At 42.4% G+C, this 13,546-nt stretch overlaps 1 protein-coding gene across 2 annotated transcripts in view; it reads left to right on the forward strand.

Annotated features, from left to right (window-relative positions):
* vps53 (VPS53 subunit of GARP complex) overlaps positions 1–13,546 on the forward strand; it is a 258,571-nt gene that overhangs the window by 130,296 nt on the left and 114,729 nt on the right. For both annotated transcript variants that reach the window (XM_068010509.1, XM_068010508.1), the window contains exons 14-15: positions 3,386–3,628; positions 8,320–8,467. In XM_068010509.1, coding sequence (XP_067866610.1) covers positions 3,386–3,628; positions 8,320–8,467 — 391 coding nt within the window. The remainder of the gene's footprint in view (positions 1–3,385; positions 3,629–8,319; positions 8,468–13,546) is intronic.

Genomic DNA, 13,546 nt, shown 5'->3' on the forward strand with positions numbered 1-13,546 from the left:
TGCCAGTTCAGCACAGAGCAGGAATAAAACCTGGGAGCTACCTGGTCTGTAACTGGCAGCAGGTCACTGGATAACCTTGCTGAGCTGTCTTGGTGGGGGGGTGGTAAAAGGATGTACCATGCAGTGACCCATCATGCTTATGACTAGGTGTTGCAATATGAATCTTCATTTAACTTTTGTTACGACCGAGGCAGGAGGAGTGCACTGTTTGTTCTAGTTCCACTTCTCCACACATCACAACATATATTTACATTTTTTCCCATTTACTGATACCGTCAATCATAAACTCTATTTTTATCTCAGAATAAAACACACCAACCAGGTTTCTTTAATAAACAACAAAATTATCAGTTTATTAGAAAACAAATCTTATCCAATAATGAAGTAAACATACACACACAGATTGAAATATTAAAACCCTTTATTTATCCTAGCCCCCCTCTCTCACACATGCATGCGTGTGCACGCACGAATGCACACACACGCCGGTTAACCGGGAAAAATAAAAGGGATTTTTGTTTATAGTGCTTAGGTGGAATACTTGTCATTGGTTTTGGTTTGGCGTCCCAAATGCGTATAGACGGTTGTCCCTGGGATCTTCCTAGAACAGTTCTTTCCAGGCGATGTTGAAGATCAGTTTGGGTAGGCTTTCCAAGAAATGCAGCTTCAGAAGCTTCAGATAGGTCTTACAGCGGAAATGCAGCAACAAAGGTTTCAATTCCCACACATTTAATACGTCAGGTTTCTTCAAATACGGTTGGAAATCGGAAACTGGCACATTCTGTGCAGGGTTTCTTTTTGTGAGAGAGAGCTGGGTCTTCTTTGACAGGCAAAAACCAACTGTCTTTTGTAACAGTCCAGGAGTCAAGCCTCTTGACCCCTATAAATCTTGACCTGTCGCTTCTTTGTAAACATCTCCCCAAGTCAAAAACAACGCCTGCTGGGTGATTATCCACAGACAGGTGCCTTCCAGTAAAACCTGTTTACAAGCCAAATCGAGGAACCTTCTGTTGACTTTTTTTTTTAAAAAGCCACAAAGTTCAGCATCTCTTCAAGATTCCAGATGAATCAATGTCCATAATTCAACTATAAGTCCTTAAAACGTATATTTTACAAAAATAATAGAAGTACTCTCATAACACTTTCATTGTCAGCACTTCATTCCCCTTTCTGATCCTTGCTTTAAGTAGGACAACAAGGAAGTAATAATAAACACTTGCCTTTACAGGGTGACTTTCATGACCTCAGGACATCCCAAGGCACTTTACAGCCAATTCAGTACTTTGAAGTTTTTGTAATGTAGAAAATGCAGCATCCACTTTGAACATAGCAAGGTCCCACAAACAGCAATGTGATAATGATCAGACAGTTTGCTTCTGTGGTGTTTCTTGAGGGACAAATATTTGCCAGAACTCCCTTGCTCTTCTTTGGAATAGTGTCATAGAATCTTTTACATCCGCTTAAGAGGGAAGACAGGGCTTTGGTTTAACACTTCATCTGAAAGACGGCACCTCCAACAGTGTAGTACACCCTCAGTTCTGAACTGGAGTGTTCACCTGGATTTTGTGCTCAACAGTCTGGGGTGGGACTTGAAAGGGGGCCACAGCTGACACTAGGGAGTTTTGCTGCCAGCTTAGGTTGGTTGAAGGAAAGTGCCTGAGTCAGAAACCTGGTGAAGGTGGTGAGCTGATTGAGAGGCATCCACCACGCAGTGAGTTTAAAAAAGGAATAAATTGCATCTTAGAGACATGTACACCCAAGCGTGATGTTGCCCATACCCTTTTCCTGACGTTCCTTTAAGCCCTGATCAAATTTAGAAGATCTGTATATCTGTTGCATCATTTCCAGCATAATGCTCCTATAAATCCAGTCTTACAAGATCCCGATTCATAATGTTTTTCCACACGCACCAAGTGCTACTTCAGTATTCAGTGTTTAAAATATGTCCACCCTCCTCAATCTATTTTCCCTCCATGCATCATTCTGTGATGGAAAAAAAAAATTACATTCATAAGGCAAATGCATATACTGATAGAGCTGGATATTCCAACTCTGCCTGCTGCTTAAACTGCCAGTGCATTTAACTTAAAATCACTGGTCCATCCCTCCAGTGTACTATTTTGGCCAGATAGAAGTAATTGTGGAAGGGATCAGTTAGACGATAGAATATTAGAGTCATAGATACAGCACAGAAACAGGCCATTCAGCCCACTGAGTCTGTGCTGACCAGCAACCACCCATTTATGCTAATCCTACATTAACCCCATATTCCCTACCAAATCCCCACCTTCCCTCAATTCTCCTACCACCTACCTACACTGGGGGCAATTTACAATAGCCAATTTACCTATCAACCTGAAGTCTTTGGCTGTGGGAGGAAACCGGAGCACCCGGTGGAAACCCACGCGGTCACAGGGAGAACTTGCAAACTCCGCACAGGCAGTACCCAGAACCGAACCCGGTCGCTGGAGCTGTGAGGCTGTGGTGCTAACCACTGCGTCACTGTGCCCAAACTAACTTAGTATAAGAATATTTTAAAAAATGCTGCTGGAACCACACAGCTAATTGGTCAGTAAAGAGAAGACAAGTTAACATTTTAGGTGTATACTCTTTTACCAGAACTAAAACATGAACAAGTGTGTTAGTAAAGTTGGAAAATTAGAGAGAAAAAGTGAGGAGAAACAACTGTCACTTCAATAAGTCAATGTTCCAGCATGTTTAGTTTATTTTATATTTCATATAACAATATTTGTTTTCTGTGAAATTTGACTGTTTCACTTTCCAATGTTCTCACTTTTATCATCTGCTGTAAAGCTACAATTGGACAGTATTGAGTGAGTGAGGGGGATGCCATTGCTTTCTGAAAGAGCATGGCCTACTCCAAGCTGTACCACAAATGATTCAGAAGAGCAAGTTGCAAAATACAAGGCTTTTTAAATCATTTGAGTCATTCTAATGAAAATAGAAGGGCTTTATTTTGCATTCTACTGCATTGGATAATTGAAAATAGCTGCTGTGACATCACTTATATGTAGTATATTCACTTAACAGATGGGTTGTCGTGTGAGATACAACAAAGAGCTATGTTTCTTTTGGGAGGAGGGACAGTTTTGTTTCATATTTCTACACTATTTGCTGGGCTAGTTATGAATCTTGTAATGTGTAGAAAATGGCACATCCCTGCAGTTGAATTATATGATTTGAATTTTGATGGAATTAAGTTTTATAAAGCTGGTTATTGCAGAAGCATTAGCCTGCCTGGTACATTTCCCACGTCCTCATTTCTGTACTGCTATGAGACATAAGTAATCAGGAAAATCTTCATGCCCTAATCATATCTCCAGCCCATATTTCAAACTACTTTTTTCCCCCTCCTCTTTGCCAGGAATCTCAGTGAACTGATTGACAGGTTTGTGGCAGATTTCAAAGCCCAGGGTCCTCCGAAGCCAAATACCGATGAGGGGGGAGCAGTACTCCCCAGCTGTGCAGATCTGTTCGTCTACTACAAGAAATGCATGGTGCAGTGCTCACAACTCAGCACCGGAGAGCCAATGATTGCTCTAACTACCATATTTCAGAAATACCTGCGAGAATATGCATGGAAAATCCTCTCCGGAAACCTGCCTAAGTGAGTATGAAATGATCTTTAAATAGTCGGGTGGAGGATTTCCTCTGCAATCAACAATAAATGATCACTTGATTTCAAATCTGCGGTAATAACATCCCAAATCGGTGTAATCCCCTTCAATTAGCTAAATTCCTAAATGAGAATCCCCACCTGGAGCTTATATAGCCCCAGAGCCAAGGCAAGCTAAGTCCAGTTCAATAGATAATACTGGAAATTTGAGAGCTGAGATGTCATTAGAATGAAGAGTTCAGATAACACAAACCTGGCCCATGTTCGAACTATCAATCTCTATCCAAGATTAAGTTCCAATTCAACGCTCGCTTACATTTTGTTTTGTTTAATGAAGATTTTTTATTTACCTAGTGTAATGGGGAAATTGTTGAATTTATAAACTGTTTTGTGTAGAGGGACACAATGGAGCAGATTTTTCCTTTACTGCATTTTGCATAAAGGATTGCCTGGGTGCAACATGGAGAGACTCAGTAAATCAGATGTAAGCAGAAAGAACAACTGGTCTTAATTGGAATGGATTGCAATCATTTTCACCATATATGGTACTACACAGATTCAGATCACCAGGTTGTGTGCAGATTTTTGGCAAGCTTTCTATTCAACATTGTTCTTGGGAACCAGAAGTTCTACTGAACCTGAAAATCCTAATAATGGCCAATGAGCACATTTAATTCAAAGTAAAGCGCTATTTTCCTATGCGACAAATGAAATGGAAAATCCTTCCTCCTCCTTTGTGCTTGCAATAAAATTGGAATGTGATTGAACATCAAGGTTTAAAATGTAATGGGTTCAATTGGTACCATGCAGTGGTAGCATACTGGTTCCAAACCATAATTTTGCACATGGTGAGCTTTGAATCTGAACTGTGCTGCTTTTAAAAAGCACCATGTCGAGTCCAGGCTCTTGTACACAGAGGGAACAAACACGAAGGACCACTTTGTCCAGACAGCACTCAAGCACCTCTAGTGGCTGGCTGAGTAACAGCATTGGGAACATGGGGGGTAGGTCTCTTGTTGTCTTCTTTGCCGAGGAAGTCATGTGCTGCAAGGGAACTACAGAAGAGAAGGCAGGAAAATATATAGACAGTAATTCAGTTTGATGAAACATATGAGTTGATCAGAATTATTACAGCACACCTGTGACTTCACTTATGGATTGTTGAGGGCTTTCTAACTTGTGGTACATGAGAATGACAAAGCTGAAATTCTTGCACCCTGTGTCTCAGTTGTGGTCTTTGCAAGATTGACTACAGTTAAAAATTTACAGTTGTCAACGTGGCTGCTATAATGTGAGAGGAGTTACCTCAAACAGACCACACAATGAAGGTGTGGACACCTGGAATGACCTCCTGGATCAGCTGCTGTGTCTGAAGCTCTTGGTGGTGAGATGCATCAATGGGCATAGCCTTACTGAGGGGAAACATGCTGAATCTGTGCCAGACCTATTTTATTTCTGTCCCTGAAACATTCAAGGGGTTAAATTGTACTGCTCTGTTGCTGGTTGCATATTTGATAATGGCATGCATGGGCAAGAATGTTTGGAGCTACAGAATCTCAAACCAGTGCTTACTGATAGTGAAGCATGCATCAGAGTGCCTGAAGGTTACCTGGTAATGTGTCATATTCTTAGGAGAAAATTTTTCTTTCTTTTGGGCCTCCTTATCTCGAGAGACAATGGATACGCGCCTGGAGGTGGTCAGTGGTTTGTGAAGCAGCGCCTGGAGTGGCTATAAAGGCCAATTCTGGAGTGACAGGCTCTTCCACAGGTGCTGCAGAGAAATTTGTTTGAAAATTACAAATGTGTAAACAGCAATAACAGCTTTGAGTATTGTTATTCAATAAACATGAATTTTCTGATGGGAATATATTTTACTTGCTGAAGAGCGAACAAATTCCCTCAAAACGATGGGAGCAAAATGGCTCGAGTGCAACAACACCTTGCAATTATATATCACTTTGAAACATTAAGGAAAACCCAAAGAGCTTTGCAAGCACAATTGGACACTGAGCAGGAGGTGGGCCAAGAATTAGGAAGGTAATCAAAGCTATGGTCGAAGGTTTTGAGGAGGCTTTTGACATTGGGGAGAGATGTGATGAGCTGTAGGGATTTAGCAAGCCAATTCCAGATGGTTGAAGGTTCCACCACTGAGAAGCAGAGGGAGGGTAGTGTATATTAGGTTTGAATTAGAAGAGTAGAGAGTGTAAGCTGGAACACGGGTCTGGAGGAGCTTGTGGGAGTAGGATGGAGGCTATCGAGTTATTTGTAAACCAGGATGGGAATTTTGAAATCAGCTTTGGGGACGGTGAAGAGGCTGGTGAGAACAGGGGTGACCGGTGAGTGGGACTTAGTCCTGGATAAAACTTGGGTGGCAGAGATTTCTATGAAATAAAAACAGAAAATGCTGGAAAGCTCAGCAGGTCTGGAAACATCTCTTCCCTCTTTTGGGCCTCCTTATCTCGAGAGACAATGGATACGCGCCTGGAGGTGGTCAGTGGTTTGTGAAGCAGCGCCTGGAGTGGCTATAAAGGCCAATTCTGGAGTGACAGGCTCTTCCACAGGTGCTGCAGAGAAATTTGTTTGTTGGGGCTGTTGCACAGTTGGCTCTCCCCTTGCACCTCTGTCTTTTTTCCTGCCAACTACTAAGTCTCTTCGACTCGCCACAATTTAGCCCTGTCTTTATGGCTGCCCGCCAGCTCTGGCGAATGCTGGCAACTGACTCCCACGACTTGTTATCAATGTCACACGATTTCATGTCGCGTTTGCAGACGTCTTTATAACGGAGACATGGACGGCCGGTGGGTCTGATACCAGTGGCGAGCTCGCTGTACAATGTGTCTTTGGGGATCCTGCCATCTTCCATGCGGCTCACATGGCCAAGCCATCTCAAGCGCCGCTGACTCAGTAGTGTGTATAAGCTGGGGGTGTTGGCCGCTTCAAGGACTTCTGTGTTGGAGATATAGTCCTGCCACCTGATGCCAAGTATTCTCCGAAGGCAGCGAAGATGGAATGAATTGAGACGTCGCTCTTGGCTGGCATACGTTGTCCAGGCCTCGCTGCCGTAGAGCAAGGTACTGAGGACACAGGCCTGATACACTCGGACTTTTGTGTTCCGTGTCAGTGCGCCATTTTCCCACACTCTCTTGGCCAGTCTGGACATAGCAGTGGAAGCCTTACCCATGCGCTTGTTGATTTCTGCATCTAGAGACAGGTTACTGGTGATAGTTGAGCCTAGGTAGGTGAACTCTTGAACCACTTCCAGAGCGTGGTCGCCAATATTGATGGATGGAGCATTTCTGACATCCTGCCCCATGATGTTCGTTTTCTTGAGGCTGATGGTTAGGCCAAATTCATTGCAGGCAGACGCAAACCTGTCGATGAGACTCTGCAGGCATTCTTCAGTGTGAGATGTTAAAGCAGCATCGTCAGCAAAGAGGAGTTCTCTGATGAGGACTTTCCGTACTTTGGACTTCGCTCTTAGACGGGCAAGGTTGAACAACCTGCCCCCTGATCTTGTGTGGAGGAAAATTCCTTCTTCAGAGGATTTGAACGCATGTGAAAGCAGCAGGGAGAAGAAAATCCCAAAAAGTGTGGGTGCGAGAACACAGCCCTGTTTCACACCACTCAGGATAGGAAAGGGCTCTGATGAGGAGCCACCATGTTGAATTGTGCCTTTCATATTGTCATGGAATGAGGTGATGATACTTAGTAGCTTTGGTGGACATCCGATCTTTTCTAGTAGTCTGAAGAGACCACGTCTGCTGACGAGGTCAAAGGCTTTGGTGAGATCAATGAAAGCAATGTAGAGGGGCATCTGTTCACGGCATTTCTCCTGTATCTGACGAAGGGAGAACAGCATGTCAATAGTCGATCTCTCTGCACGAAAGCCACACTGTGCCTCAGGGTAGACGCGCTCGGCCAGCTTCTGGAGCCTGTTCAGAGCGACTCGAGCAAAGACTTTCCCCACTATGCTGAGCAGGGAGATTCCACGGTAGTTGTTGCAGTCACCGCGGTCACTTTTGTTTTTATAGAGGGTGATGATGTTGGCATCGCGCATGTCCTGGGGTACTGCTCCCTCATCCCAGCACAGGCATAGCAGTTCATGTAGTGCTGAGAGTATGGCAGGCTTGGCACTCTTGATGATTTCAGGGGTAATGCTGTCCTTCCCAGGGGCTTTTCCGCTGGCTAGGGAATCAATGGCATCACTGAGTTCCGATTTGGTTGGCTGTATGTCCAGCTCATCCATGACTGGTAGAGGCTGGGCTGCATTGAGGGCAGTCTCAGTGACAGCATTCTCCCTGGAGTACAGTTCTAGGTAGTGCTCAACCCAGCGGTCCATCTGTTTGCATTGGTCAGTGATTATGTCCCCCGATTTAGATTTGAGGGGGGTGATCTTCTTGATGGTTGGCCCAAGAGCTCTCTTCATGCCATCATACATTCCTCTGATGGGAAACATCTATGGAAAGAGAAACAAATAATATTTCAGACCAATGACCTTTCATGAGATTTGGATGAGTTGGATTCTGGAGGTTGGACAGAAAAACTTTCGAAAAGTCGAGCATGGGTTGATGAAGACTGGAAGAGGGTTTCAGATTGAAGGGAATGGAGTTGGGAATCTATAACATCTCTATTTTGTTTTACTATTTTATTTCCATGTCATTTAGCATTTTCTTTCTCTTTAGAACTGCAAGCAGCAGTGGTGGCCTGACCATTTCCAGTCTACTGAAGGAGAAGGAGGGCTCCGAAGTTGCAAAGTTCACGGTGGAGGAGCTCTGCCTCATTTGTAGCATCCTCAGCACAGCTGAATACTGCTTGGCAACCACACAACAGGTGAGCATCCTTTGCTGCACAGGAGAACTGGAGGCTGGTATGGTGTGCCTGTCAGCAAAAAATAGACAAACTACATTCCTTGCAGAATAACTCCTGCAGCACTGTCTGTAATCTTGGGGTGGCACAATGGTTAGCACCGCAGCCTCACAGCTCCAGTGACCCGGGTTCAATTCTGGGTACTGCCTGTGTGGAGTTTGCAAGTTCTCCGTGTCTGCGTGGGTTTCCTCCGGGTGCTCCGGTTTCCTCCCACATGCCAAAGACTTGCAGGTTGATAGGTAAATTGGCCATTATAAATTGCCCCTAGTATAGGTAGGTGGTAGGGAAATATAGGGACAGGTGGGGATGTGGTAGGAATATGGAATTAGTGTAGGATTAGTATAAATGGGTGGTTGATGGTCGGCACAGACTCGGTGGGCCGAAGGGCCTGTTTCAGTGCTGTATCTCTAAAACAATCTAAAAAAACAAAACAAAAAGCATACTGTAGTTCAAGAGTATTTTGGTAAATAGATTCTCTCTCAAAGAAGGAGTATGTTGCAACAGAGGTTGTGGTATGCCAGACAGCGATTGTATGAAGTAACACTGCTGATATAGAGCTTCATGTGGTGGGAGCACATATTGGAGCTTTGGATGTGACCAACCATGATTAACATTAATGGCAGAAACTACATTCTTCTCTTGTTAATTCAAAGCTACAGAGTTTGAATTACTAGTTAATAAATTTTTTCAGTGTGAAAACAACTTTAAAGTAACAAAATTAGACTGCATTGTCGAGCATATTGACTCTCTGATGTGCAGTCCCATCTGTGCAGGGTGTACTTATCCTAAAATCTACCCAAGGGATTTCTTTCGATCGATTCCAGTACACCAAGGTCTGAAGCAGTAACTGTTCCCAGTGCAAGTAGCCACAAACAAATAGTTTAAGTATGCCTGCTATAATAAGGGCTCATTAGTAATGGTAGTGAGTGATTTTGTGTGTTACGTTTGTACCATTTCTTGTTGCATTTCTGATTCTGAGAGATATCCAAGATTATTCTGTTCTGTACAGAGGTAGAAGGTAACTCTGAGGTGATCTATTTTGACTTTGGTGTAGCTAGAACATGATATATTTTTGCAAAGCAGTTGCATATTTATGACTTGGCTTTGTTGCCATGCTCAAACATTAAGAACGACTATTGCCTCAAGGCATACACTTAAAATGCTGTGGTAAATGGAAAGTACCCAGAAGGAAAGCACTGAGTAGAATAGTGTATGTAAGAGAAACCAACCTTTGCCAATTCTAATTTACTAGTAACAGATTGAGCCAAAGGGAGTATCACCTACCAACAGACTGGCATGCCCAGCTTTAAAAGTATTTAAAATTTGATTTCAAGTCAGTCGTTGATTAGATATACCGAGTTTTATGAAGCTGCAAAGCATTGTTGTAGATTGTCAGCTGGTGGTATAAGAGAGAAAGAGACATCAGAGGAGATTAAGATGGTCTGAGGACTGTAATTAACCTTGGTGGTCTCAAATTTAGCTGTGTCTCCAATCTGTATGAGTTAGATAAGCCTGAATCATAATCCTCGGGCAGTTTTGTGCTTTTTAAAAAAACATTTTTTCCCCTATGAATTTTGTCCTCATCAAAGTGAAGGATGTTGGTACCAGGAACACTTTTTATTTCGGACAGTCCATGCCAGCATCAAGCAGTCCCAGGTCCAGTGTAGAATTATTCATCGAAAGATGGAGCATTCTCTACAGAGGAGCACCCTAGCTATTGCATTCACGCAGTCGGCGTCCTGTGGCCTCTGAATGAAATTGGCATTTAGTTGTAGGACTATAGTCATGGTTTTATTCTGCTGTGTGCTAATTCCCACACACCCCAGCTGCAAAGGCACTGAATCCTTGCTGGAGTCCAATTGCACTTGTGTAGGCCATTCTCTGGTGCTTTGCTCAAGGAGCTATTTTATTATGCGTGAGCCTTGATAATTGCAAGCCATTTCACTGTGAGAGAGAATCACAATCAAATCTACTCCTGCATTCAGCTGATTTCACAAATAGACTTTCCAGCAGAGCTTGCTGGTTAACAATTGGGAATTCCAGCTGACTTTCCCCAGGGGCATTGAGGGATGTTGTAGCATCCCCTACAGTCCAGATGACTTAATACAGCTAAGTTGACTTCAGCTAATTGACCTGGGATGGAGTCTTGAGGACCTTTCTGCGCTGTGTGGCCCAAGTATTCAGTGGTAAACTCACTCAGCCATCACAGGAGAATCTGGGGACTGCTTTCTGCTGTGGGTTGTATCACTAGGAGTTGGATGGAGACTGGCAAAATGCTTCGAGCTTTATAGTTAGACTATAGTGGCCTATGTATTTACTGTAAAAATCCAGATTTTATAAATGCTTCTGTAGTTTTATGGTTGCATTGTAGTGCAAGAACTGCGCTGTTGTATATCATCAGACATTAAAGCATATGAAAATGTTATCGAGAGTTCCCCCCCCCCCCCCCCCCCACCCCTAACTGCTCCGTTATATAGTATTCCTTGTTACTATGACAGTGGTTCTGCTCTCAACACTCTGGTTTTTCTAAACAGTGATGTTGAGTATCTCATTTTATTTAAAAACTGTTACAATTTCTCTTCCTTACCTGATGGATAATATATTTCCTGTCTAATAACTTACAAGATGTTACTCGTGCTAGATGCTGTGGAAGGACCCACTTCATGTAAAAATTTGTCAGTCAGGCTGGAGATTTTCGCATAGCTTTAATGCAATCAGTCAGTCTTTTTAATTTGATGGTAAAGTATTAATTCAAATTTGCTTAATTAAAATTATTGGATAACTTTTTAATGTAAAAATTGGCTTTGAATTTATCAGAAATAGACTGTATTTCCTTTTTTGAACCCACTGCACCCTACAGTTTTTGTCCCCGTTGAGTTGGCAGCCTTGAGTTCCAGTAAATTTTTGTCACTCAGGACTGGCCGTCTTCAAGCAGTGAAAACAAACACTGCTTCAGCTTTGTATGCTTTTCAGCTCCCTGATTCCTGGCAAGGAAGGAGTATGGTATGTGTATACATGCACACACAAACCAAGGGCCACAGTCTCAAAATAAACCATTTTCACTGCATTACCATGATTCTTGCACAAAAGGGAAATTGCAAGCAATTATAACGGGCTGTGTGATTTTTGTGCTTGCATCCGCTGTTTGTTTTGATTTAACATGTTCATTAGACCATGGCAAGATATTGGTTGTGCTCTTGGCAGCTCTGATTTCCTGCTGGATTAACAAGTTTTTATGTATGCTTCTTAAACAAGCAGCCTCATCAATACTAGTTTTAATATTGCACCATCAAAAATAATTATGATCAACTTTACCATTTCTGGGCAGGAATTCAGCCCATTTCTGTTATAATAAAAATGATACGTTAATTGGTCATATCAAACACATTACGCAGTGTAAAATAAGCCAAACTATCTGACCACAACCCAAGAATTTTTCTACTTAAAGGGGGAGGTTAGAATTCTTTTCCTACAAAGGGCAATTAGAATCAGGACTGCACTATTGCAAATGGCCATTAAAGCTGAGGCAAACACAATGAGAGAATTGGGTAAACATTTGAAGAGGCAACGTATTAAAGAGTATGGGGAAGAGCTGGGAAATTGGTTTGGAGTAGATAGCTCTGATGGGACCGAGACATGACACAGGAATGATGAATTAAATAGTCTACTTCAATTCTGAAATTCCTACAATTCTATCAAAATTCCAACCAAAGATTTGTTGCCTTGGTATCTCTTTTTTGTGTGTGATTTTTGCCTGCATGCATTACTTCATCTCCCTTGGTAGCTTTTCTAACTTCACACCTCTGAGTTCAAGCCCCACTCTAAGAACTTAAGCATGTAGTCTAGGTTGGCACTTTATTACGGTACTGAGTGAATGTTGCTTTGTCAAGAGGTGTCATCTTTTGGATAGGATATTAAACCGAGGCCATGACTGCCCTCTCAGGTGATTATAAAAGACCTTATGGCACTATTCAGACATGAGTACGAGATTGTTGCCAGTGCCCTGACCAACATTTGTCCCTCAACCAAACTCACTGAAAACAGATTATCTGGTCATTTATTTCATTTCCTTGTTATGCGCACTATTGGCAGCCATCTTAACCTACATTACAACAATGGCTACATCGCAAAAGTGCTTAATAAGCTGTGAAGAGTTATGGGAATCTGAGGGAATGATCGTTGCTTTTAAAATACCAGTTATTTCTTTTGACCCACAGCGATTTAAAAAGCAAACTTGCATTTATATGTAGTGCCTTTTAATGTCTCAAATATCCCAAAGCACATCACATACAATAAATTCAAAAGCAAAATACTGATGTTGGAGATCTGAAATAAAAACAGAAAATGCTGGAAGTACTCAATAGATCTGGCAGCGTCCGTGTAGAGGGAAACAGTGTTCATGTTTCAGGCATGTGGTCTTTCACCAGAACTGAGAAAATTTAGAAATGTAATGGGTTTTAAGCAAGTGAAAGGGGGCAGGGTAGGAAAAAGAACAAAATGGAAGGTCACTGATAGGGTAAAGGCCAGGAAAGTTGAAATTACAAAAAGGTTCATGGTCGAAGGCCAAAGGGAGTTATAATGGTACACGTGAAGAAACAAAAGATGTGTCTCGAGGAGATGTGAATGGCAGGATCATGCAACGAATTACTTTGAAGCGCTATTGCTATATGAGCAGATGTGGCAGCCATTTTGTTCACAGCAATGTCCCACAAACAACAATGTTAAGTTATTCTGTTGGTGCTAAGAAGTGTTACACTGGGGAGCTCCCTGAGCTTTGAGTACTGTTACAGATTTGAAGAATGTTTGGACGGGGCCTCAGTTTAATGTCTCCTCTGTAGAATGGCACTACTGAAAATGCAGTCCTTCCTCATTAAAACTTTGTAATGCCAACCTGGATTACATCAATACTTGATTTTTAAATCAAATATTCAAATTGTGTACAGCTCTGTTCCACAAAAAGCAGTAGATGCTAGCTCAATCAATTTTAAATCTGAGATTGATAGATTTTTTGCGAGCCAAACATATAAAAGGATATAGAGCCAA

The sequence above is a fragment of the Heterodontus francisci genome, chromosome 30, assembly GCF_036365525.1.
Source record: "Heterodontus francisci isolate sHetFra1 chromosome 30, sHetFra1.hap1, whole genome shotgun sequence".
Lineage (NCBI taxonomy): Eukaryota > Metazoa > Chordata > Chondrichthyes > Heterodontiformes > Heterodontidae > Heterodontus > Heterodontus francisci.